This window comes from Pygocentrus nattereri, chromosome 12 (genome assembly GCF_015220715.1).
Source record: "Pygocentrus nattereri isolate fPygNat1 chromosome 12, fPygNat1.pri, whole genome shotgun sequence".
In the NCBI taxonomy this organism is placed as follows: domain Eukaryota; kingdom Metazoa; phylum Chordata; class Actinopteri; order Characiformes; family Serrasalmidae; genus Pygocentrus; species Pygocentrus nattereri.
In genome coordinates, this window is record NC_051222.1 from 38,753,176 (window position 1) to 38,778,485 (window position 25,310).

The following is a 25,310-nucleotide window of genomic DNA, read 5'->3' on the forward strand; positions in this document are numbered from 1 at the left end:
GGCCCCCGTCCCAACTTTCTTGGAACATGTTGTTGGTATCAAATTCAAAATCGGCATATAATAATATAATTTCTCAATATGCAGCATTTGATTCGTTGTCTTTGCCCTATTTTCAGTTAAATATATAATGTAAATGATTTGCTCATCATATTTTTTCCACAGCATCCCAACTTGTTTGGAGATGTGGTTGTAGTATGAATGCCAGAGGAATATGATTCATTAAAGTGGTCAAAGTGCTGCTGTCGCTAATGGGAGGAATGTTCTGTAAAGGTCTCAGTGAGTTTATACGGTTTGAAGGGTTTTCATATCAGGGTTGAAGTGTATATGGTGTGTGTATGTGTGTGTAGGTGGTGTGTCCAGTTCTGGCCGGTTTCCTCCATTTCTTCCTGCTGTCCGCGTTCTGCTGGCTGTGTGTAGAAGCTGTGCAGCTGTACGTTCTGCTGGTGGAAGTGTTTGAGAGCGAGACGTCCCGCAGGAAGTATTATTACCTCTCTGCTTATGGCTTCCCCCTGCTGGTGGTGGCCATCTCCGCCGCCATCGACTACAGGAGCTACGGCGGCAGCCCCAGAGCGTGAGTCCGTCCGTATCTAGTCTAGAGCTGCTACGGTCATTTCTTTTCGCAGCAACTCTTCAGCAGAATATTAGTCAGAATATTACATAATTGATTGCATAACGACTTGTGCTGTCAGAGTTACACAGCAAGTTACTGATGACACTAGTTCTATTCATTAGTCACTGTGTAACAATGGCTTGTAAGATAGCATTCATAGACTCATCATAAGACTGTCATAAGACTGGAATAGCACTAATGTCACTGTTCATTTTAATGGCCAGTGCATGTACAGGACTCAGTAATATATAAGCTTTATAAAAGGGATTATTGCTGTATTGTACCACAAACCTTATTGTTTTAATGAGATGTAAACACATTTTTAAACTGATGATCAAAGCAGAGATACATTAACATTTACATCGCTGTTGTCAGAACAAAACCTCGTATCTCCACAATAGTAACTTTACAGGAGAAGGAAAAAACCTACTTTGCTTTTAATGTAAATCAATGGGACTGGACATATTTCTATGTCATTTTTGGCCCATTCATCATGAAGGTTTGACACCATATAAAGGACAAAGGTACTTTCAGATTATGTAAAAAAAATAGAAAACAGCAAAAATGGAGAAGAGAGGTTTTGTTCCATCGGCAGCGATATATATATATGCGCATTATAGGTGCTTTATAATTATATAGGTTTTGAAAGGAATTACATAAGGATAGTGACACAGAATGAACTATAATGCATTATAACAGCCGTATGAGGCCAAAGTTAAGAATGCTTACAAAGCTTTGTTACTGCACATTTCGAACTCATTTTCAATATAGGTCTTATAGAAAGTGTTATCATACTTATTTTTTTTTACACCATTAACATATTTTCCTTGTTTAGCTGATCTGTGGTAATGCAGGTTTATTTGCAATGCCATGACTTAGTTTATCACCGAAGTACATCGAGTCTGAAATCTCATTTACATCCAAAACAGGGCAGATTCAGCAATGTCCATATTCAGTAAAAAGAAAAAAAAAACAGTGCTGGACAGTGTTTCCTGAACTACGGATAAATCAATGAGCAACAGACTAACAAAAGAACCAGCACAATGTAAAGTGCCAGTGTGTAAACATAATTACACCGTTAATTAAGATTAAGAGACCCTTATTAGTCGCACAACGGGGAAATTTCACCTCCCCATTTAACCCATCAACACTAGGGGGCAGTGAGCACACTTGCCCGGAGAGGTGGGCAGCCCAATCCACAGCGCCCGGGGAGCAGTTGGGGGTTAGGTGTCTTGCTCAAGGACACCTCAGTCATGTGCTGTCGGCTCTGGGGATCGAACCTAACCTCCAGCCCACGACTGCCCCCCATTTACCCTCATTACATAATGATGTACATTTTTGTGTATAGACAGCTTCAGTTCTGCACTTCTGTCCTTTTTCTGTTTGTCTAAATGTCAAAAAATAACTGCTAATGGCAATAAATGTCAAGGTATTGTAGAATTTGTACTTTTCAAGCAATTCCTCCACTTGTTTTGATGAGCTGCGAGTGAGAAATAATTAAAAACGATATGTGAGAGGAGGCCTTTTAAGGAGTTTTCATGGTGGGGGACCAAGGAGGGTCAATCAACATGAGCTTAATTTAAGCCTAAGTAGAACAGAACTGAGTATATGTGTGCATTAAGCTACTACACTGAATAGCTGTGAGTTAACGTACGTTTTGTTGTGTAGTTGCTGGCTCAGCGTGGATAACTACTTCATATGGATGTTCATTGGTCCTGTCTCCCTCGTTATCCTGGTAAGCTACAAATAATCAACATTACACAACTTCTATTTCCATTTTAAACACTGTATAATACTAATATAATCTAGAATGCTGTATAACGTTCATATGATCCACACAGTCGCTCTGACAGACTGTAATACACTACAGGAAGCGTAGGGGGCGATACGGCTTCTACTGTTTCATTTAAAAAGCTCTATAATGTTCATATGATCCACACAGTCGCTCTGACAGACTGTAATACACTACAGGAAGCGTAGGGGGCGATACGGCTTCTACTGTTTCATTTAAAACGCTCTATAATGTTCATATGATCCACACAGTCGCTCTGACATACTGTAATACACTACAGGAAGCGTAGGGGGCGATACGGCTTCTACTGTTTCATTTAAAAAGCTCTATAATGTTCATATGATCCACACAGTCGCTCTGACAGACTGTAATACACTACAGGAAGCGTAGGGGGCGATACGGCTTCTACTGTTTCATTTAAAAAGCTCTATAATGTTCATATGATCCACACAGTCGCTCTGACAGACTGTAATACACTACAGGAAGCGTAGGGGGCGATACGGCTTCTACTGTTTCATTTAAAAAGCTCTATAATGTTCATATGATCCACACAGTCGCTCTGACAGACTGTAATACACTACAGGAAGCGTAGGGGGCGATACGGCTTCTACTGTTTCATTTAAAAAGCTCTATAATGTTCATATGATCCACACAGTCGCTCTGACAGACTGTAATACACTAGAGGAAGCGTAGGGGGCGATACGGCTTCTACTGTTTCATTTAAAAAGCTCTATAATGTTCATATGATCCACACAGTCACTCTGACAGACTGTAATACACTACAGGAAGCGTAGGGGGCGATACGGCTTCTACTGTTTCATTTAAAAAGCTCTGTAATGTTCATATGATCCACACAGTCGCTCTGACAGACTGTAATACACTACAGGAAGCGTAGGGGGCGATACGGCTTCTACTGTTTCATTTAAAAAGCTCTATAATGTTCATATGATCCACACAGTCGCTCTGACAGACTGTAATACACTACAGGAAGCGTAGGGGGCGATACGGCTTCTACTGTTTCATTTAAAAAGCTCTATAATGTTCATATGATCCACACAGTCGCTCTGACAGACTGTAATACACTACAGGAAGCGTAGGGGGCGATACGGCTTCTATTGTTTCATTTAAAAAGCTCTATAATGTTCATATGATCCACACAGTCGCTCTGACAGACTGTAATACACTACAGGAAGCGTAGGGGGCGATACGGCTTCTACTGTTTCATTTAAAAAGCTCTATAATGTTCATATGATCCACACAGTCGCTCTGACAGACTGTAATACACTACAGGAAGCGTAGGGGGCGATACGGCTTCTACTGTTTCATTTAAAAAGCTCTATAATGTTCATATGATCCACACAGTCGCTCTGACAGACTGTAATACACTACAGGAAGCGTAGGGGGCGATACGGCTTCTACTGTTTCATTTAAAAAGCTCTATAATGTTCATATGATCCACACAGTCACTCTGCCAGACTGTAATACACTACAGGAAGCGTAGGGGGTGATACGGCTTCTACTGTTTCATTTAAAAAGCTCTATAATGTTCATATGATCCACACAGTCGCTCTGACAGACTGTAATACACTACAGGAAGCGTAGGGGGCGATACGGCTTCTACTGTTTCATTTAAAAAGCTCTATAATGTTCATATGATCCACACAGTCGCTCTGACAGACTGTAATACACTACAGGAAGCGTAGGGGGCGACACGGCTTCTACTGTTTCATTTCAAGAGTGCTTTTTGAGTCATTATTTATTTTTATGAAGTGTGTGAACTCATATTTACACTTTGTTCCCTGACCCCTAGCTGAACCTTGCTGTCCTGGTCATCACCGTGCACAGGATGATCCGCCACTCCACCGTGCTCAAGCCCGACTCCAGTCGCTTTGACAACATCAAGTATGGGAGGGGCTAGTGTCCTGGGGGGAGGGTGTTGGAGGGATATAGTGCCAGTTTATGGTATTTTTAATGGGTCATAAATTGGTTCAGTGAAAATGTTGGTTATAGTTTCTTGTCTTCTTTTGCTTTCAGGGCTTTTTCATGCCTTTTTTTATTCCTTTCGTCTTTCTGTCCCTCTCTGTAGGTGTTGGACAGTTAGTTCGGTCACTCTGCTGTTGTTGGTCACTTTAACATGGATTTTCGGCCTGCTCTTCATTAACGAGTACAACGTGGTGATGGCCTATCTCTTCACTTCCTTCAACGCCCTGCACGGCCTTTTCATCTTCATCTTCCACTGCGCCCTGCAGAAGAAGGTACACTCGCACTTTACACTCAAACCATGTCCGACGAGCTTCTCATATCGGGTAATATCTCTAGACTTCAAGTGTTTCGTTGCTTAGCCCCTTTTTTAGCTCATATGCAGTACTGTGCAGCGGTCAGAGACCATTTATTTGTTTAATTCACTGTCAAAACAGCCGTTACGTTCAAGTTATTCATTTATAAGGAGATATTTGTGAAGAGGTTAGATGATATAATCCACTTGAGTAAGGAAAGTGAAAAAAAAATAGGCGGCACGGTGGCGTGGTGGGTAGCACTGTCGCCTCACAGCAAGGAGGGCCTGGGTTCGATTCCCCGGCTGGGCGACCGGGGTCCTCTCTGTGTGGAGTTTGCATGTTCTCCTCGTGTCTGCGTGGGTTTCCTCCGGGTTCTCCGGTTTCCTCCCACAGTCCAAAGACATGCAGTCAGGCCATTTGTGTAAAATGATCAAATTGTAAGTCGCTCTGGATAAGAGCGTCAGCCAAAAATGCTGTTAATAAAAAAAGTGAGTTTCCAAACTGAGAAAATGTTCCTCCTAACAACCACCTGGAAGAGCTGGCTGACCCCAACACTGCCCCCATCAGATAAACAGCACTGAAAGCTTTGATCCCTGAGAGGGAGGAGAAGATCAAGCTGCTTCAGATCTGAAAACATCCACAGGTGTCCATCCTTCTGTCCATCCTTCCACTGTCAGAAGACCACTCGGCGCTGTGGGTCTGAAAGGACGTGTAGCTGATCAAGAAGAACCTCACTGAGAAAAGGAGACGGACACACCAAACAGAGAAGCTGAACGATGGACTGACCACCCCAGAGTCCAGACCTCAGCACCACTGAATGGGTTTGATCATCAACCAGCTTCTCAGACTGAGCTTTGGAGGCGTGTCTGCAGGTTCTTTGCGGAGCTGAAAGTGAGGCTCCTGAGAAGAACGGAAGCTGGAATGAAGAGAGAGAGGGACTCGCTGAGCACTGAACGGCTGATATGTATTATATTTAGTTCTTGAGTTTTTTGACAGGAAATTTAATAAGTTAAGTGTCTCTGACTTTCGTACAGTATCACTCATTTTTGCCTCTACCTATAGCCCCAGTGCTTATATGTCATTTCTAATTTATATGATTATTATTATTAATACATTTTTTCCAGTGGTCAGTAAAGCCTGTATCTATGAAAGATCACGTCAATCAGTAGTACAGTCCTCTTTGATCACTGGCTGGTTACTGACCGCTGTTAACGACCCATGTTCAGGTTCAGAAGGAATACGGTAAATGCTTCCGTCAATCGTCCTGCTGCGGTCACGCCTCCTCGGCTGGTTCCCACGGTTCCCTCAAGAGCTCCGCCCACCGCGGCAACAACCGCTATTACAGCGGGGGCCAATCCAGACACGCTCCAGCACACAGACAGGTAATCCACACACACACACACACACACGAAAACACACCACACACAGACACGTACAGTACACACACTCGTGTGCAAAAGTTTGGGCGCCCCAGCTCAAACACATCCTCTACAGAGACACTTCTGGACGTTTTACTGCACAATTGCATAATAAAGTAAACCATAGGAAAAAAAGTTATGGCACATTCTATATATCATGTTTTTTTCTCAGCATGTTAAACAATATGTTTGCAAAACCTGACGCCAATAAAAATTGTGCTCTAAATTTGACAGAAAATGCCACATTTGAGTGGAATTGTTGAAGGTGGACTGATGGAGAAGACAAAGTGAGAGAAGTAATGAGTGGGCTTAAGCAGTGTAGGGCTCAACGTTTGGCAAGCACCACCCTTTTTCATTTACACGTATGCATAACTACTTGTAATGCTTTAATAAGGTATTTATGATCTAATTAATACCCATTAATAAACTACAGTGCTGAAGAAAAGTTCAGAGAAACTGGTAGGTTTCTGGTAGCTCCTGGTGGTGTCCAGTAGTCAGTAATGGTTTTCTCTGTTTTCCTGATGGGCTGATATCACAGTGTAAATGATTCTAATGTCTTACCAATTGTCAGGATTCCAGATACATTTGATGGTTTCCTAGTGGGATCTAAAGGTGTCCTACAGGAAATGAGTGGTCTCTATGGCTTTATTCGAGGCCTAAATCTGATCTTTTTCTCGATGTGTGATAAACACACTGAATCCGACATTTTCAATTCCGATTTGAGACGCTTTTGTATGTGGTATCCGATCCGTATCCGATCTGCAGCAGTGCGACTCAGTCAACAGCCAGATCGGAATTCATGCGACTTTTACATCAATCCAACTCGACTATCGTCATAATTCTGTGCTGCTTAGACTCATAAACATTGAGTCTGAAGTTTCTGTCCCAAAACCTAGAAGAGACTCATCGCAGCCGCTCCGAGATCAAAGAGATTTCGAAAGAAATGTAGAACATGGCCGCAGGAGATCGAGGCTGCAGCGCCAAAGAACAGCTAAAAGTCTGGAAGCAAAGTTTAGAGAATCCGAGGACGTGAACCGAAGAAGTGACCGCGCCCTTTTTACGGCTTGAACACATTCTGGGTGCTGAGCCCAGCTGTCAGTCAATGAAGCTCCATGATGGCTCCTGTGATGCTGGTGACAATGAACCTGATCCTCCCGGAGCGAGTGGCGTTTGTTGGCAGTTGTGGTTGTTTACCTCTGGAAGAGCCGTGTGACGCAGCATGAAGCTCTGTTCTTCTGCCTGATGTCGAATACAGATCACGTTTAAAAGACATCGTGAACAGCCAAACAAAACAAAAATCAGATGTGGTGAGAATCAGTCTTGGTCAACTTTTACCTGCAGTGTGAATGTACCCTAGTGGTAACTAGTGGTGAGGGTAGTCTTACTACCAGTGTGCTAATGTGATAACTGATTGATGTGGTAACTGTAATCGTAGAAATCACAGTAAAATTCAAACCTGTGTCTGTGTTTGTGTGCAGAGTCGAATCAGAAGGATGTGGAACGACACGGTACGCAGACAGACTGAGTCTTCCTTTATGGCTGACCTCAATAACACACCCACCCTCAATAGAGGTAATAGTCCTGTTTATCTATCTATCTATCTATCTATCTATCTATCTATCTACCTATCTATCTATCTATCTATCTATCTATCTTTATGTGCGTCTTTGTTTCTGTCTGCCCTCCTGTCTGTGTGTCTACCTCTCCATTAGAGGTATCTATATTGATGGGTATGGGTCAGCGTTACGTATTTTGAGTAGTTGTGATGTTGGAGCAATGGCTTAATTGACAAACAATAGGTTAAACACATGGGGAGAAAACTCTGAGCAGGAACAATGTAGGTTTGCATGCTTACTTTTTTAGGTGACAGCACCGGTGTTGCACAAAAAACGTGGCAGCACTCAGAGGATCAGAGGGCCAAAAAGACTTCAGTAGAGTGTTTGTGCAGAGGCTGCCTCTTCAGATGAGCTCATGAGCCCTAATACAGCTAACCAGTACAGTACCAGATGCTCATGGGGACTCGTCTTCTTACAGGTGGACGATACGCCAACATGTTAATTTGCCCGAGAAATAGAATTCCATCGTTTCTGGCCCTAGCTGGCCTGACCTAGTTAGCCCAGTAAGCGATAAAGCTACACCACAACCGGTCATGCAGCCAATATAATCTAATACACTTTGCTACAAAGTGCCATTTGCAGCACCGTAGAACATGTTTACTCACAAGTATGAGTGGAGTAGCAGGTTAAAACATAAAATCAGCAGTTTGCCTGTATATTTTCTCTGTCTTTCCATACAAGTAACCAAATAGTGGGCTCAGGATTCAAACACTGGCAGCTCAAATGGTTAATGGTGGAGGACTGCCCATGCTCATCCTAATCCGCTCGTGGTGTCGAGGTTCATGCAGGCCGTTGTAAGGCGGCATAGTCCTTAAATGAACAAGAAAAATTGTAACAATCACCAGTAAGTGAAGTGATTTAATGAAAACAGCAAATTTTAAAGCTAAACAAATCGGTACCAACTGATACCCAAGGTTCTAATGTAAGAAGATGTGGCATTGTGTCGTCTGTCCTCTCCTTCCATGTATCGTTATCCATTGATCAGTCTGTAGGTTCGGTAGGTCATCCAGCTAATCCAGCCATCATGTCTTCTCCAGTTCCTCACTTTATCCCAGCATTGCCATCATTCAAGCTTCTGTCTGTGCAGTCTATTCGATTTTATAGTGCAATTAACAAAGAAGGGCATGTTGGCCTCTTCACCTCCTGTAATGTGTTGCAATCTGTCAGAATGACCGTGTGGACCATCTGCTCTGTAGGTTCTCTGATGGGTCTGATGAAACTCTAATTGGTTCGCTGTCAATGGTGCTGAAGGCCTTTCGCTTCAGCTGGGTGATGTTGATATCAAAACGTGAAGAGTAGAGGAGGATGGGTTCCCTTTTTGAGTCTTGGTTTCTCTTAGAGGTTCTTCATCATGCTCTTAAGCAGTTTCTCCTTGTAAATGCACAGAGTGTAAGATTAAGGGGAAGCTGTTAGCAGAAATGGAGTGTAGTAAACTGAAGGGATGTACTGCTGTGTCGTGCTACAGTCCTGTGTTATATCGCTGCTGTCAGAAGAACCTTGTGTCTCAATTTTTGTCATTTTTCAGTTTTTGGCATTGTTTGAAAATACTTGATACCCTTTATACGCTGTATAAATTTCATGATGAATGGACCAAAAGAAATGGCCCAAAATGACTTGGAAAGACGTCTGGTTCCATTGACTTCCATTAAAAGTAAAGCAGGTTTTTTCCTTCTCCTGTAAAGTTAACATTTTGGAGATACAAGGTTTTCTTCCAACCACAGCGATATGCTATGATATTCAGTATTATGTGTGGTGTACCATGCATGCGATGTGATTGTACCTAGAACATTCTGTTCTGCCTATCTTTGTCTATCTCTACTTGGTCATGTTTGTCACACCTGGTACTTGTCATGTCTTGGCATCAGTCCAGTCTATGTAATTGTGACCGTCCATTGTTTAATGGGCTGGTTAAATGTCTCGGTACCTGTGCAGAAGATATAAACTTCAGTTGAGTGGAGGATCAGACTTATTGCTTAGCACAAGAGAAAGTGAGAGAGGCTGAATCCTCACTGGCAAAGAAGAGGAAACATCAAGAAGCAAACCGAAATCAGAACAGACGACAACAGAAAAACCTGGTGGCTACCGTAGGTTCTACTACACGCTTGGTAAGGGAGGGGTGAGGGAGGGGGTTCAGTTTGTTGCAACCTGCCACCTCACCACCAGATCCCACTGAATCTTACACACTGCACCTTCAAATCTTGTTCCTCTCAGTGGTTCTTTTTCATGCTCTTAGGAAGGTTCTCCTTCCGAGTCTTGGTTCCTTTCAGTGGTTCTTTCTCATGCTCTTAGGAAGTTTCTCCTTCTGAGTCTTGGTTTCTCTCAGTGATTTTTTTTCATGCTCTTAGGGAGGTTCCCCCAACTGAGTCTTGGTTTCTCTCAGTGGTTCTTCATCAAGCTCTTAGGGAGTTTCTGCATTTAAGTCTTGGTTCCTCTCTGTGGTTCTTATTCTTGGCCAGTTTCTCCACTTAAGTCTTGGTTCCTCTCTGTGGTTTTTCCTCCTGTTCTTGGCGAATTTCTCCGTTTAAGACTTGGTTCCTCTCCCTGGTTTTTATTCTTGGCCAGTTTCTCCACTTAAGTCTTGGTTCCTCTCTGTGGATCTTCCTCCTGTTCTTGTCGAGTTTCTCCATTTAAGTCTTGGTTCCTCTCCGTGGTTCTTCCTCCTGTTCTTGGTAAGTTTCACTATTTAAGCCTTGATTCCTCTCCGTGGTTCTTCCTCCTGTTATTGTTGAGTTTCTCCATTTAAGCCTTGGTTCCTCTCCGTGGTTCTTCCTCCTGTTATTGTCGAGTTTCTCCATTTAAGCCTTGGTTCCTCTCCATGGTTCTTCCTCCTGTTCTTGGCGAGTTTCTCCCTTTAAGCCTTGGTTCCTCTCTGTGGTTCTTCCTCCTGTTATTGTCGAGTTTCTCCATTTAAGCCTTGGTTCCTCTCCGAGGTTCTTCCTCCTGTTATTGTCGAGTTTCTCCATTTAAGCCTTGGTTCCTCTCCGTGGTTCTTCCTCCTGTTATTGTCGAGTTTCTCCATTTAAGCCTTGGTTCCTCTCCGTGGTTTTTATTCTTGGCCAGTTTCTCCACTTAAGTCTTGGTTCCTCTCTGTGGTTCTTCCTCCTGTTCTTGTCGAGTTTCTCCATTTAAGTCTTGGTTCCTCTCCGTGGTTCTTCCTCCTGTTCTTGGTAAGTTTCACTATTTAAGCCTTGATTCCTCTCCATGGTTCTTCCTCCTGTTCTTGGCGAGTTTCTCCCTTTAAGCCTTGGTTCCTCTCTGTGGTTCTTCCTCCTTTTATTGTCGAGTTTCTCCATTTAAGCCTTGGTTCCTCTCCGAGGTTCTTCCTCCTGTTATTGTCGAGTTTCTCCATTTAAGCCTTGGTTCCTCTCCGTGGTTCTTCCTCCTGTTATTGTCGAGTTTCTCCTGACTCTGTTGCCTTCAGTGATTTACGAGGGCATTAGCCCCAGATTTCCATGAAGCTGTTTTGTGTTGTTGTCTGTTGTAAACAGTCCTGCATACATACGTCTGAATTCAGCTGAATGGTAGTTGAGCGCTAGCCGTCCACAGTGCACTTCTTTGGGACGTTCTCCCACAACCACATCATGTCCATCTCTCTGACTGGCTGTCTTTGTCTGCTCATCTGTCATGTTTCCATCTATCCAGCAATCTGTCTGTATGCCTGCCTGCCCATCTGTCTGTCTACACTGTCTTCTGTCCGCCTGTGTCGATGTCAGTGTCCATCTGTCCGTCCGCCTGTCTGCTTCACTGTCGCCTCTCCTCTGATCTGCTTCTGTTCTCTGTAATGCATCTCTCACTTTCTGCACTCGCTGCTCTCTTTTTTCCCATCTGTCTTCACTCTTATGCAACGTGTCCAAATGCAAAAGCTCAACTTTGTCCTTATCTGGCTAAAGAGCTTTTATCACTAACCCTCTTCAAATCCAGGCGCATTATAATCTAAGGCTTATCATGAAGTAGTTTCATAGAACGAATACAGAGAATTACATGGTAAATAATATAAACTAGTTTTTCTTACATTATAGGAATGAACAGTGGTGGATGAAGTACATAAATCATGTGCTTGAGTTAAAGTAGCGGTAAAATATTCCTCCAGTAAAAGTAGAAGTTCCTCCCTTTACACCTCCACTTGAGTAAAAGTACTAAAGTATTTCCCTTCAAATGTACTTAAGTATAAAGTAAAAGTACTAAAAGAGTAATTCTGGCTCTGATGTCCTGTTATCATTTTTATAACCAGACTGGCTTCATGAACTCATTTCAGGTGAAAGTCCTCCAGCGTCTCTCTTGGTAAACCAGTCTTTTAATAGAAGGTCATTAATTAGTGACGCTGACGTCTATTAAAATGATCAGAAGCACAAAACACTGAAGGTAAACAGTTTCCATCAGGGAGAACCGAGTGGCTCTGAAATCACTTTTTACACACAAGCAAAGTTTCAGTTTCAGATTTATTTACAACTTAGTTCCAAGTTTAAGTTGAATAAAAACTGGCTTTAAACTCAGGATCACAGATGAGCTCCTTTACTATGTTGATCTGTAGGCGTCTGTTCATAAACATAAACCAGCCCAAACTCATTTACTATAAAATGAAATGGAGTTTGTAGAAATTCAGAAAAAAGCCGCGTCAGTCTCGACTGCATATGTGGACATATTTCTATATTGTGCTCTATTTACAGGTTAGAGTAACACACACACACACACACACACTTATACAAACACACACGCACACACACACACACACTTATACAAACACACACATGCGCGCGCGCACACACACACACACACACACTTATACAAACACACACGCACACACACACACACACACTTATACAAACACACACATGCGTGCACACACACACACACACACACACACTTATACAAACACACACGTGCGCACACACACACACTTATACAAACACACACATACGCGCACACACACACACACACTTATACAAACACACACACACACACTTATACAAACACACAAACACACACTTATACAAACACACAAACACACACACTTATACAAACACACACACACAGAGACACACACTTATACAAACACACACAAATGCATACACACACACACACACAGACACACACACTCTTATCCAAACACACTCACACACACACTTATACAAACACACACACACAGAGACACACTTACAAACACGCACTAACAGCAGGCCATGTAGGAGGAGAACAGAGTGAAGGACACAGCACCTCCACACTTTTACTCCCCGCGGGTTCAGCCCAGCACCACTGTGTAGTATAAATGTGTGGACAGAGTGAAGCTCTGAAAATGGGTCATTTTATATGTTCTGCACAGGAAATGATCAAAGTCCAAGAGTCTGAGGCTGAAATAACAAATCATCATTTCTTTCTTTTCATAAACATTGAAAACGAGTCCCACAGCCCTGAACACCGCACACGGGTCCAACGCCGTTTCTCGCCATTTCCAGCTGAACTTTCAGTGCATCCCTAGTTTGGTGCTGGTCTAGCAAGAGGATGTTGTTTTAAGTATTTTTGGCTGTAATATTTTTATCCAGTGATTTTTATTTAATTGAGAAAAAAAGTTCAGTATAATTTTCAGTGTCCCAAAATAATCTTTCTGCTGAAGGTCGAGTGTCGCATTAATTCAGTAGTTCAGTCTAAGATCAGTAACTAAGCCAACTTTGCACTGTTTTCTAGCTAATGCTGAAAGTTTAGCAGCAACTTCATGTTTTTACTCAATCTGTTAACAGAATATTTCAGTTTTTATAAAAATGTCATTGAACATAAATGAATTCATTTGTTTTAGAGTCACTTCCTCAGGCGTGACGTCACAAGCGCCCAAACTGCCCACGTGCATGAACTTGCGGGCCACTGTAAAAGGCTCAGCTTGACTCAGTAAGACTTTAAAAGGTGACTGGCTGATATTTTGTTGGGTTTTAATTTTATTTGAATCTCAGGAACTATGGGTAATCACCTGCTGGCCAATCCTGTGCTGCAGACTCGTTCTGGCTCCTCCCCCTATAATACACTTTTGGCAGAAACCTTCAACCCATCTTCAACAGCAGTCTTCAACTCTACTGGTCAGTGTGTGTGTGTGTGTGTGTGTGTGTGTGTGTGTATATAATGTATATATGTGTATGTGTGTGCAAGCGTGTGTGTATACAGTACTGTGCAGAAGTCTAAGACCCCCCCCCCCTGTTATTTAATTAATTTCCAGTCAAAACAGCCATAAAGTACAAGTTATTCATTTTTCGTTGTCAGAAAAAAACAAAAAACATATTAAATCTACTCTCAGCTCTGTTCAGTCAGCGAGTCCCTCTTTATCTTTATTCCAGCTTCCGTTCTTCTCAGGAGACTCACCTTCAGCTCCTCAAAGAATCTGCAGACTCGCCTCCAAAGCTCAGTCTTAGAATTTGGTTAAGTCCAGATGTTAAGAACAGACATTTTGTCCTATCAATTAAAATCTAACCACCTTGGGAGCCACAACGTTTTATCTATCTTGGCTGTGAATCTGTCTCAGTATGAGTTAAAGTACGAGTACAGGCTAAAAAATATAATATAAACAAAAACTCAGACTCACTCTGCTCTACTTTGAGCTTCAGCTCAGCTACAGCCGCTTTTCTCACATCTCCAGCAGGAAACCTTTTCTTATAAAAGGTCTCTCAGCATTTAACTTTTCTCTGAGGCTGAAGTCGCATCTCACTCACCAGCTTCTTGCTCTAATTTTCCCGTTCCACCGCCGCAGTTACATTCTGGTGCCTCATGTACCATTTAAGGTGGAACGGGAAAATTCGAACCAGAAACTGACTTCGTCTTTGTGAGTTTTTAGTGTTTGACAGTTTCTCGTTGCACCTTAAATGTATCGGGAAACCAGCCGGAGTGATTACAGACGCAAATGAGTCCTCTAAATTACCCATGCCCTGCAAAAACAGTGCTTCTTTTCGAGTGAAGTGATGTTAAATCGAGCCGATATGTCGAATATTTTCCGTTTTGAGATGGATGTGCACTTATTGTAAGATGATCTAACTTATTTCTAGACACTTTTTACTTGTTTTGAGTCATTTTATTAAGTAAGATTCTCTCACTATCCTTTACACTTTACAAGGATGGTCCACTGTAGATGTTCAGTCTATTTTTAACTAAGTTTCCACTACATATGTATTAACTGCTGCAGACTTTGAAGTTGCAGGTGAACGATTCTCTTAAATCGGTCCCAAACCCTAAACCTAACCCTAATCCTAACCTCAAGGCAAAACCTTTACCCACTTCTAAATCTAATCTTAACGTTAATGTTGATAATCAACTATCACTAAAATATAAGTAGATCATCTATAGACGACCATCCAAATGCAGTGTGACCATAAAATGACTTAAAACAAGTAGACAATGTCTAGAAATAGGTGAAATAGTCTTAAATTAAGCTTATAACAATCTCAACAGGAGAAATGTTAGATCTGTTGACTGTATGTAAGATCGTTTTACTTGACAAGACACATTTTTTTGTGTCCGTCTTAAATCTCTCTCTTTGCCGTTTCATTCGCTACTAGCTGGGCGAGACTGTTGTCTGCGTTGCTGTGGTGACCAACAGTCTGCGCCGATCTCCAGGGTTAAAGGGTGAATTAGCAGTTCTACATTAAGTCCAGCGTTTAAGATAATCCTAAGCACATTCAGCGATGCTGAGGTCCGCGCACAGTACTGTATGTGTGTCTTTGTGTGGTTGGATGTGTTATTTTACACTCAGTTCTAGCTACACAGCTGGGTGTTTGTTTGTTGTTGGTGTATCTGTTCTTGCTTTTTGCTCTATTTCTCACTGTATCTGTCTCACTCTATGTCTCACTCTATCTGTGTATATTTGTCTCTTTCTCTCTCTGACCTGCAGGTACCTTCAGAAACTCAAGTATGGAGCCTCTGTTATGGCATTTCTTTGATCTTTCCGTCTCTATGTGTGTTGTATATGTTCATGTCGCTGCTTCAGTGAATATAATGGCCTAATTACACAGCAGCCTCCTCACGCGTCTCTCCTTTGTCTGCCGTTGTCGTGCAAAATGCATGAAAGGACTTGCGTTAACATTTCATCTCCTTTGTGTTGAACTTTGTGTTATGTTTATTTGTGTCTATTCGGCTGACCTCATGAACTAACAGCTCCATTGGATTTGGACCTTGATGTTGTTATTGTGCATTTTGAAGTGATACCAGTTGATCTTTGCATTGGCGCATTGACGTAATGCCCTTGTGATGCTTTATTTATTGTCAGGCCAAAAATATGGAAAGCAGTTATTTCTTTACAGGTACAGAGTTCTCCAGCCGCTTCAGCTCAGTGTGAGAGCTACAAGGCTCACATTGCTAACTGTAAAAGCCAGTAGTCACCGAAATCTTAAAACCACAGAACTTTTCTCAACCCACTCAAACCCCAGGAACTTTATTGAGGTGGCATAGACCTGTAGACGTGTTGTAGCTGAACACTGCGAAAATCCTTTTGTTTGCATTCACAAACATGCATGTTCAGGTAAAAAAAATCAAGGTTAAACAGCTATTTATAAAATTTAATTATTTAATTATTAGTCCATTTGCCGGCATGATGTGCATGAACTCAAAGGGGAGTCGGATATTGGCACCTGGTCATGCTCATTTTATACCTCACAGGTCTCTGCAACCTTAATACAGACCTAGAAGCAGCTGGAGAGACGTTTCTGACATGTATTTACAGAAAAGATTTGGGTGACTATTGACGTCTATTGTATGTTAGCGTTAGCTTCACAGCTCCCGTTCTAAATTAAAGCCGCAGAATTTATCTTGGCTGATCAAGTGTATCTGGGCTGAGTGGGAAAATTGCATAATTGGAGTTCAAAAATATTACTGATTAAGGTAATTTTCCAACAGCCAACACAACACATTCAGTAACATTCAGTTTACCCAAAATAATTTGTTCCGGAATATATTTGGTGTGAGAAAGGGGCGGGAAGGCGGGGCCCAAACTCCGAGCCCACACAAAACTCTGCAAAGACAGCAGGAAGAGGATGAGATCTGTGAGGGAGTGGAGCACTGCCTCTAGTCCTGCAGCGAGGCCGCTTTAATTTGCCTCACATTCGATCCCGGTGGTCAAGCCGGAGAGCAGGGGTGGTGACGGAGGCGGAGCAACGAGCTGTCTTTCCCTCTCGGCTCAGGAGCTTGTTGAAAGAGCAGAGAGGAAACCGAGAGAGAGGGTGGAGCAGCAGCAGTGGCGACAGATTGAAGAGCTGGAAAGCTCGGGTATGAAAAGTGCTGAAGTCTCATTTAAAGCCACTAAAAATGTCCTGCTTTTCTTCGGTTTTGTTTGTTTGATTTGTTTGTGTTTGGCGTGAAAACTAAAGTTAAGTGGCTTCCTCCTCTGGCGTGCAGACTCCCTTGGTGTCTGCGCCCTGGTCCCGGGTTTCAGCACCAATGTAGCACACCCTGTGCTACCCCAGGCTCTGGAGTCACAGCAGCCAGTTAACATTTAGCCAAACACAAGCAAATGAAACGGAAACAGAACCAAAGCTATGCTACTCACTTTTCGGTGGCTCTTCAGTGCTTGAGCTTTCCAGATCTTCACGCTGTCGCCGCCACTGCTGCTCGTCCCTCTCCCTCTGTTGCCTCTCTCTGCTCTTTTTAAAGGTGCTCCTGAGCCTAGAGGGACAGAGAACTCGTTGCTTTGCCTCCATCACCACCCCAGCTCTTCAACTGTGATGGAGTGTGAGGCGAATTAAAGTGGCCTGAAGGGACCAGCAATGCCCCACTCAAGTCCCAGTCGTAGACTTCATCCTCTCCCTGCTGTCTTCCCAGGGCTTCGTCTGGGCTGGGAGTTCAGGCCCCACCTTCCTGCAGGCTCTTGCGACTGTCATCAGGCCCATGACACTATTATTTGTGATGTGCTGTTTAGCTGTCGATGTACAGCGACTTCCAGCGCACCTCGAGTTCTTAGAGTGCCACAGCTTACCTCTCAGTTTTGCACAATTTTCACATTAAATTAAAACCATGACCACACCACAAAAACATAGTAGATTAACTCTGCCTTGAAATGTACACTGAGAAAGGGACCCAGTCTAAGGTCAGTAAGAGAGACAAACGCCATTCCTAGTTTAGCCACATCGTAACACATTTCAGCTGAAAAACAGTGAGGCTGTAGTGAGTTAGTTCGATGATACCAAACCTGATAAACTCACTAAATCATGTTGAAAGTTTGATTCCATTCAATCCAAAATAGTAGAGTATAAAATGAGCTTGATGTTTACGAGCTCTCACTGTGAAGCATTCTATGTGCAATAGCTGTGCTTTGTACTGTGTGCAGTGCATGCAGTGGCCTTTACTATAGCGGACTCTATGGGAAAATCCTTCTTCATGCTCAAAACTCTGACTGAGCTTCTGAATGGAGGAACCATGTGGATCAACTCACTAACCACTTCCCGCACACATTATTACTGCACACATTCAGAAACAAACCCTGCATTTCCAGCTTCATAAACACATAACTTACCCAAAAATTCGTATTCATACAAAATCAGTGTTTCTTCCAAACTTTTGGCCTGTAGTAAATGCTGGGATGTTGATTAGTTAGCCCTGACTAACCTGCTGCACTTCTCTCTCCATCCTGTAGAGGGCACTCTGTCCCGTAGCCGTGAGTCGTGTGGATTGGAGGGAGTTCGTCTCAACGGAAACTACAACAACAGCTACTCTGTCCACGGCGGGAGCTCCGACCTGCTGGGAGGTGTTCCTGTGGGTGCCGGGGGTGTTTCTGGAGATGTTAGTCCCGCCCTATTGACCCCCAGAGGGGCAGAGCCACCAGGCAGCGGATTGAGGAGGAACCTTTCGGATGCAGCAGCGCTGGAGAAGATGATCATCTCTGAGCTGGTCCAGAGCAACCTGCGCCCGGCCACTGACCGCTACGGAACGACCATGGAATCAGCAACGGAGCGGCAAGACTATGTTTCCTCAACGATGGGGCACAGGTTATTCTGAATATGATTATTATAAACATTATTGATATCAAGGATAAAACTACTTCAAATCATTGACCCTCAACATGGAATTGATTAATGTTTGCAATCATAAGTAAATTTTGCCAACACTAAGTATATTTAACGAGCAGTTCCATTGAGTTTTGAGGTTTTTGTGGTGGAATCATAATCAACTATTGAAAGATATTTTCATTATTGGTTAAATTATTTTTTTTAATATTATTGGTTAAATTATTACTTTAACTGATTTGCTTTCCTGTCTGTTTCATTAAGTAAACAGACTACAGCCACAGTAATTGTCTGCTTTTCAAATATGAGTATTGTTGTTTACGTTATATTGTCACCGTCCCAAAATAAGTGTACCTTATTTTTTTTTTTTTTTTTTTTTTTTTTATTCTTCTCATTCGAGAACAGAAGCTGTCATTTTATTTTACATTTTATGAAGATTGGACCAATAAAATGACATGTTTATTGTAATTTAATCATTGATACTAAAACTTCATCATCCCACCTCTAGTCACAGGGAACCGCCTCAGCGCCCGCTGCCTCGCCCGCCACCGCCTCCGCCGCAGGACGAGGACGAGCCGCTCTACAAGGCTTTGGAGAAGCCCCGCCTCCCTGATAAGCCTCGCCTTCCTGAAAAACCCCGCCTGCCTGAGAAGCCACGCCTCCTGGAGCACGCTCAGTCCGTGTTTTACCAGAGCGAGGAGGACTCCGAAAGCTTCTCGGCCGAAATCACGGACAGCGTGGGCGGAGCCGGGCCTGACTCCTCCTCCCTGTATGCGAGGGACAGGGACTCGTCCTATCCTGACAGCAGCCCTGAGGGTTTGGGAACAGAGCCCCGGTCGGCCCTGCCTCCAGACGAGCTTTACTTCAGCACGGGACGCCACGCCCACGTCTCCGCCTTCTACCAGCCCCCACCACGACGGACCAATGAGGAGGCTCGGCTGGGGCTGGAGCCCGCCCACGGAGAGGGTGACGGACAGATGCAGCTGGTGACCAGTCTGTGACTAGGGCGCTGGTGACCAGGACATGGAGATCTGGGGGAGGAAGAGGAGGTGTAATGTCACTGTCATCATCATCATCATCATCATCTACTGTACTGCTGTACAGGTGGAAGGTTTTATGAATGACTGTTATTATCGTGGTGGTTTTGGTGAGCTTTCTCCACAACTCAGATACTTAAGAACTCACATCTGAGTTAAAAGTCTGCAAAACTTGATTTACGCCAGAGTTCAACTCGATCTGATTCTTTTAATATGATTAAAAATACAAAAGTGTTTTTTTTATTTGACAACAGCTCAAGCATTTAGTTTCGGTCAAAAAGCATCGTGTATACTTTATTAAATTTTAGAGTCAGTTACAGTCTATTCTATTCTAACGTCCTACGTTAGATTGGTGCAGCTAAATTACCACCTGCAGATGTACTTATGCATATTTCACCACCCTAAAATACTTGAAAAGCTTAATATTGTAGCTCATTTGGAACAAATGCACTCAGTAATCCAGTAATCATAATCTGATTTCTGCAGTAATCTGATTATGCGAATGGTCATCTAAGAACCGTACTCTGATCTAGAAATCTAGAAATGTGAAATCTGATCAAGAGCCTGTATTTGAGCTCAGTAATCAGATTTCTCAGCGCTGTGAACTCTTACTCTGATTTCTTTCCCATTTCTCAGTCTGAGCATGTGCGAAACAGATGGCAGTAGACCTGTCTGAATACATCACACCCCGGGGGGTAGCTGGTCTAGTCATGGGATCGAGCCTGGAGTATCCATTCTATGGAATTCCAAAATGTATAGATTATTGATTCTGCCGTTGATTGACTCTGCTTCACTGAGTGAGGCAATGATTGAGTCTATTCGTCCGTGTGATCCTGCAGAGCAGCCAAGGAACGTTTTCCTCCAAACACGCTGGAACACTTGGCAGATTAACTGGGCTAAACTGTGGCAGCATCACCTGAGCTAGATGACTTGTAAACATCTCCTAATCCCAGATTAGTAATGATAATTCCATGAGACTGGGTGGAAATCCGACAGTGGAGAAGCACGCAAAGCACCTGTATGAAAGTGAGAACATCTCAAATGTAGCTAATATAGCTGTTATTTCCTATTACGAGTTTATTATAATCTTATTCAGCCTATTACTCGTTCATTTGACTTCTTCAGCTGAAACAATTGTGCTGAGATAGCAGACGTTCGTGAATTTCACTTCAAATTGTTTTAAATAAGTTTAAAAGTCTGCAAATAAGTTATGACATGTATTTTCTCTTTATAGGAATCGTATAATAATCACATCATTCACATAATAAAAGAAATACTACATGCCGCTGCGGTCGGAACAAAACCTCATATCTCCAAAAGGGGAACTTTTACAGGAGAAGGAAAAAACTCACTTTACTTTTAATGTAAGTCAATGGAACCAGACGTCTTTACCAAGTCATCTTAGGTCGTTTCTTTCGATCCATTTGTCGTGAAATATGTACACGGCGTAAAGACTAATAGGCATGTTCAAATTATGTCAAAAACTGAACGACAAAAATGGAGATACGAGGTTTTGTTGCAAGAGCAGCGATTCATTGGGTACAGTAAAGACGTTTACACTTGCTAAGATATGAGCGTCGTCTGTTTAACAAGGAATTATTAGTTCTCTGATGGTGCTGAATTTACCCTTAAAAAAGCACATCCACCCTGACCTGATGATGATGATGATGGTAAGAACACAATGAAGAAGAAGAAGATGATGATGATGGCTTCCTCCTCCACGTCTCTGTCTCTTGGTCACCCCCAACACCCACCCTGCCCATCTCACTGCCATTCATACACTCCTTCTCTATGTCTCTCTCTCTCTCTCTCTCATCATTGCTCTCTATATACTGTATATTAGTCTGTCTGACTGCCTGTATTCTCTGTATATTCTACATTGCACTGTCATCCTATGTCTCTCTCTCACTCTCTCACTCTATCTTTCTTTCTGCCTTGTCCTCAGAGACCGTCCACATGTATACGGATAATTCTGGAAGCCGTTGTGGCCTCCTCAGAACTTAGGATGGAGCGTTTAAAAAGCTCAGTTTTCATCATTTCAGACGGGCACTTAACGTCACGGCCAGCTTGTATGTGCTCAGTGCTCTTTGACTGTGCTGAGCTTCGTCATGCCCATATTAGGAACTCCAGGTCTGAGGCCATTCACACCCACAGCGCGAGTGGTGTGGAAACGCGGCCTTTCATACGTACAGCATCTGTGAGTGGCCACATCAGTCACTCCGCTCAATACGAACCTAATTAATGAAAGTACACGGTAGATGTGTTTGTCCTGGACAGCCTTCCTTTTTTGTGGATTTTTCCCAATTCGGTTGTTAGGACTCCCCCCAGTCACACGATACTGCCAGTGCCAGTGCTAGACTGATGAATCCCCATTGCATCTTCTCAAACCATCATTGGACAGTTGAACGTGCTTGGAGGCGTCTGCGCTGAGAGATGGGGGGCCATCCTACCCACCCAGAGAGCGAGGACAATTGTGCTCTCTTGGATTCCTGGCTGTAGCACGGATGATAGGGCCAATGCTTAGATGGTTGCGCCACTCAGGAGCCCCAGAGAGCAATCTGACTCACAATCCAGCAATAGTTTCAAGCTGGATATACCAGCTGGGAATCTGTTAGCAGCCCAGAATGTTTACCTGTTATTAAGTTTAAGAGACCCTTATTAGTCCCACAACGGGGAAATTTCACCTCTGCATTTAACCCATCCGTGAAGTGAAACACCACATACACACTAGGGGGCAGTGAGCACACTTGCCCGGAGCGGTGGGCAGCCCAATCCGCAGCGCCCGGGGAGCAGTTGGGGGTTAGGTGTCTTGCTCAAGGGCACCTCAGTCATGTGCTGTCGACTCTGGGGATCGAACCGGTGACCTTCCGGTCACGAGGCTGGTTCCCTGACCTCCAGCCCACGACTGCCCCATATATCGTCATTAATTTGTACATAATAAGTTTGTACACAGATTTCCTTGTGGGGACGGACAGACTTTTGGAAATGCTTTTGGTGTGTATGAAAATATAAGTTTCCAGAAATATCCGTATACCTGTGAACGAGGCCTCATTTCCCCATGCTCTACTTCTCTACCTCTGCCTTTCCTTTTGACCCTCCCTCTTTCTCTCTGTCTTTCTTTCTTGGGGTGGAGTGGTGGATTTGTGTCACAAGTTTTTTGTTTTGTCCGATTATTTGTTTCCCGTCTTTATACCTTTTCTCAGAAGAATGTGATAACACCTTTACCAGAGACACCAGTAAAAAAAAAGAAAAAAGACAACATTTGCAACATTGCCAAAAATCTTTTTAAAGGAAACACAAACACACACTTCTCTGTTCGTCTTGCTTTCAGTGTTCGCTCACTGAAACACCTTCCCGAGAGGTCGGGGGTCAAATGACCAGTTAGATCGGGACTATATGGTCTGTTCTGGTCATAACAAACAAACACAGGAACTTTGTGTGTTTGGACTTTTTAGTGCTTGGACCCCTGTGGATTGCTGAAACCCCCAGGCCTCGACCAACCGGCTCCCTTGATTCTAAGGCTCTGCCTCCTTTTCTAGACCCTGTGTAGGTTGGAGGACGGATGCTGATGTTGCCATGGTGATTCGGAGGCTGTTCATGGTGTATCTCCTGTAAATAGAAGTCAGAGAACAAGCGTTTGAGGATGTGCTTCTTGTATCTCTACAAAAAAAAGTCATGAACAAAAAGAAAACAAGCAAAAAAAAAAAAAAAAACATAAAAGGATGTGTAGAAGACTTGGATGATACTGTCTCTTCTCTTCCTACCTCTCTCTCTCTCTGTCACTTTCTTCTCTCTCTCTCTGTCACTTTCTTCTCTCTCTCTCTCTCTCTCTCTCTCTCTTTTTTCTGCTCTTACTCTCCAAGCGGGTGACAGAAGGATAGGGCTTTGTAAAAGAGAAAGACGAGAAATGTTTTGTATAAAAAATAAAATGAAACAAATGTGAGGCTGCTGGTCTGAGTGTCACTGTGGTCCAACACCTCTCATCTCACATTTTTTCATTTAAATCTTTAATTTGTGTATTTCATGGAATTCCGCTCAATTTTGGATGAAGGAGACGATTCCTGAAAATGGTTCTTTCATCGGGATAATTAATATAATATTCTTGCCATCAGTCATCCTGACGGAAGACAAAATACATAATAAGCAGTAAAACACAAACAATGTTCTTTAATAAACTTATTTTGGCAGCTTTCACACAAACAAGTATTTTACTAGTATTTAATATTTATCTTTATTTATCTACGTTATATAATATGTTGTCTGGGATTGGCAGTTTATGTAGGTCTTGCATGAAAAAGCCAGGGGGAAATATGTGTCAGTGTTATATGACAAACAATAACATATTCCTGTTATCATTCATTTGACTGAAAGTTAAAAAAAAACAAACCTCCAGACTGTGACTGGTAGAAAACCCAACAACCAGACTGTGACTGGTACAAAACCCAACAACCAGGCTGTGACTGGTACAAAACCCGACGACCAGGCTGTGACTGGTTCAAAAGGCCAGTGGCTAGGCTGTGATTGGTTAAACATCCAACTGCCAGGCAGTGATTGGCTTAGAGCTAAGCTAGCAGCTAGGCTATGATTGGTTTGAAAAACATCAAGACTGTAATTTATTCTAAAAAGCCACGTCTTAGGCTGTGACTAGTTAGGAAACCCACATCCAGGCTGTGACTGGTTCAGAAACCCTGAAGACAGGTTTGAATTGGTTCAAAAATTCAACAACTAGTCTGTGATTGCTTTTAAAACCCAAACGCCAGGCTCTGGTCATCTTTAAAACCCAAATGCCAGTCCATGATTGGTTTTAAAACTCAAACGCCAGGCTGTGATTTGTTCAAAACCCTGAAGACAGGGTTGAATTGGTAAAAAAAATCCAGCAACTAGTCTGCGATTGGTTGTAAAACCCAAAATCCAGGCTGTGGTCGGCTTTAAAACCCAAAACCAGGCTATGATTAGTTTTAAAACCAATTAGGTACTAATAACCCATAAAGCAGGCTGTAAACTTTTTCAGAACCTTCAGGATGCGATGTGAGGATCATTATCTTGTCCTTGAACTGCTCAGAAAATTCAGTATGAGTTCTGAAAGGTAACAGACGCTGGGTTCTGACAGAGAGTTCTCTGGCTTCTAACAGACGGCATGTGGGTTTGACCATAGGTTCACCCAGTCTGGCAAAGGGACAGGTTCTGGCCAGGATACGGAACAGCCTGGAAGATGGAGAACTCAACAAGTGTGAGGCAGAGAGAGGAAAGTGGCCAGTTGAGCGTTAGATAAAGACGTGAGACACACAGTGAGTCTGAATTGTCTGCAGGGTGATGAACACACCTGCCCTTCTGTCTGTAGCAAAAGCTCCCTGAAATCCAGGCAGCGCGTCCTCTGGATGGCGTTTGTGGACAGAAATCTGGCTCAAACCGGTTTGAACCGCCAGCAAGACCAGCAGGAAGGGTCTGGCGTCAGCAGCCAGGGAATACACTCACACCTCCCCAGCACAGACACGTCTATGAGCACGACTGAGAGCTGATGGTACTGTTACGGTTTACAGGACGGACGTTTACAGACGTTTAAACGACCTGGTGATAATTAAATTAGTTACCTA

General features: G+C 43.1%; 1 protein-coding gene across 4 annotated transcripts in view; it reads left to right on the forward strand.

Annotated features, from left to right (window-relative positions):
- The window catches only part of LOC108413141 (adhesion G protein-coupled receptor L1-like), a 138,145-nt gene extending 115,660 nt beyond the window's left edge, over nucleotides 1-22,485 (forward strand). For 2 of the 4 annotated variants that reach the window (XM_037543262.1, XM_037543263.1), the window contains 10 exons: nucleotides 348-571; nucleotides 2,279-2,345; nucleotides 4,213-4,304; nucleotides 4,489-4,657; nucleotides 5,905-6,060; nucleotides 7,575-7,668; nucleotides 13,655-13,777; nucleotides 15,577-15,594; nucleotides 18,310-18,661; nucleotides 19,188-22,485. In XM_037543262.1, the coding sequence (XP_037399159.1) occupies nucleotides 348-571; nucleotides 2,279-2,345; nucleotides 4,213-4,304; nucleotides 4,489-4,657; nucleotides 5,905-6,060; nucleotides 7,575-7,668; nucleotides 13,655-13,777; nucleotides 15,577-15,594; nucleotides 18,310-18,661; nucleotides 19,188-19,680 (1,788 nt within the window). In that variant the 3' untranslated portion in view covers nucleotides 19,681-22,485. The remainder of the gene's footprint in view (nucleotides 1-347; nucleotides 572-2,278; nucleotides 2,346-4,212; nucleotides 4,305-4,488; nucleotides 4,658-5,904; nucleotides 6,061-7,574; nucleotides 7,669-13,654; nucleotides 13,778-15,576; nucleotides 15,595-18,309; nucleotides 18,662-19,187) is intronic. The other 2 variants (XM_037543264.1, XM_037543265.1) reach the window with 2 other exon arrangements.
- Nucleotides 22,486-25,310: the final 2,825 nt, after the last annotated feature.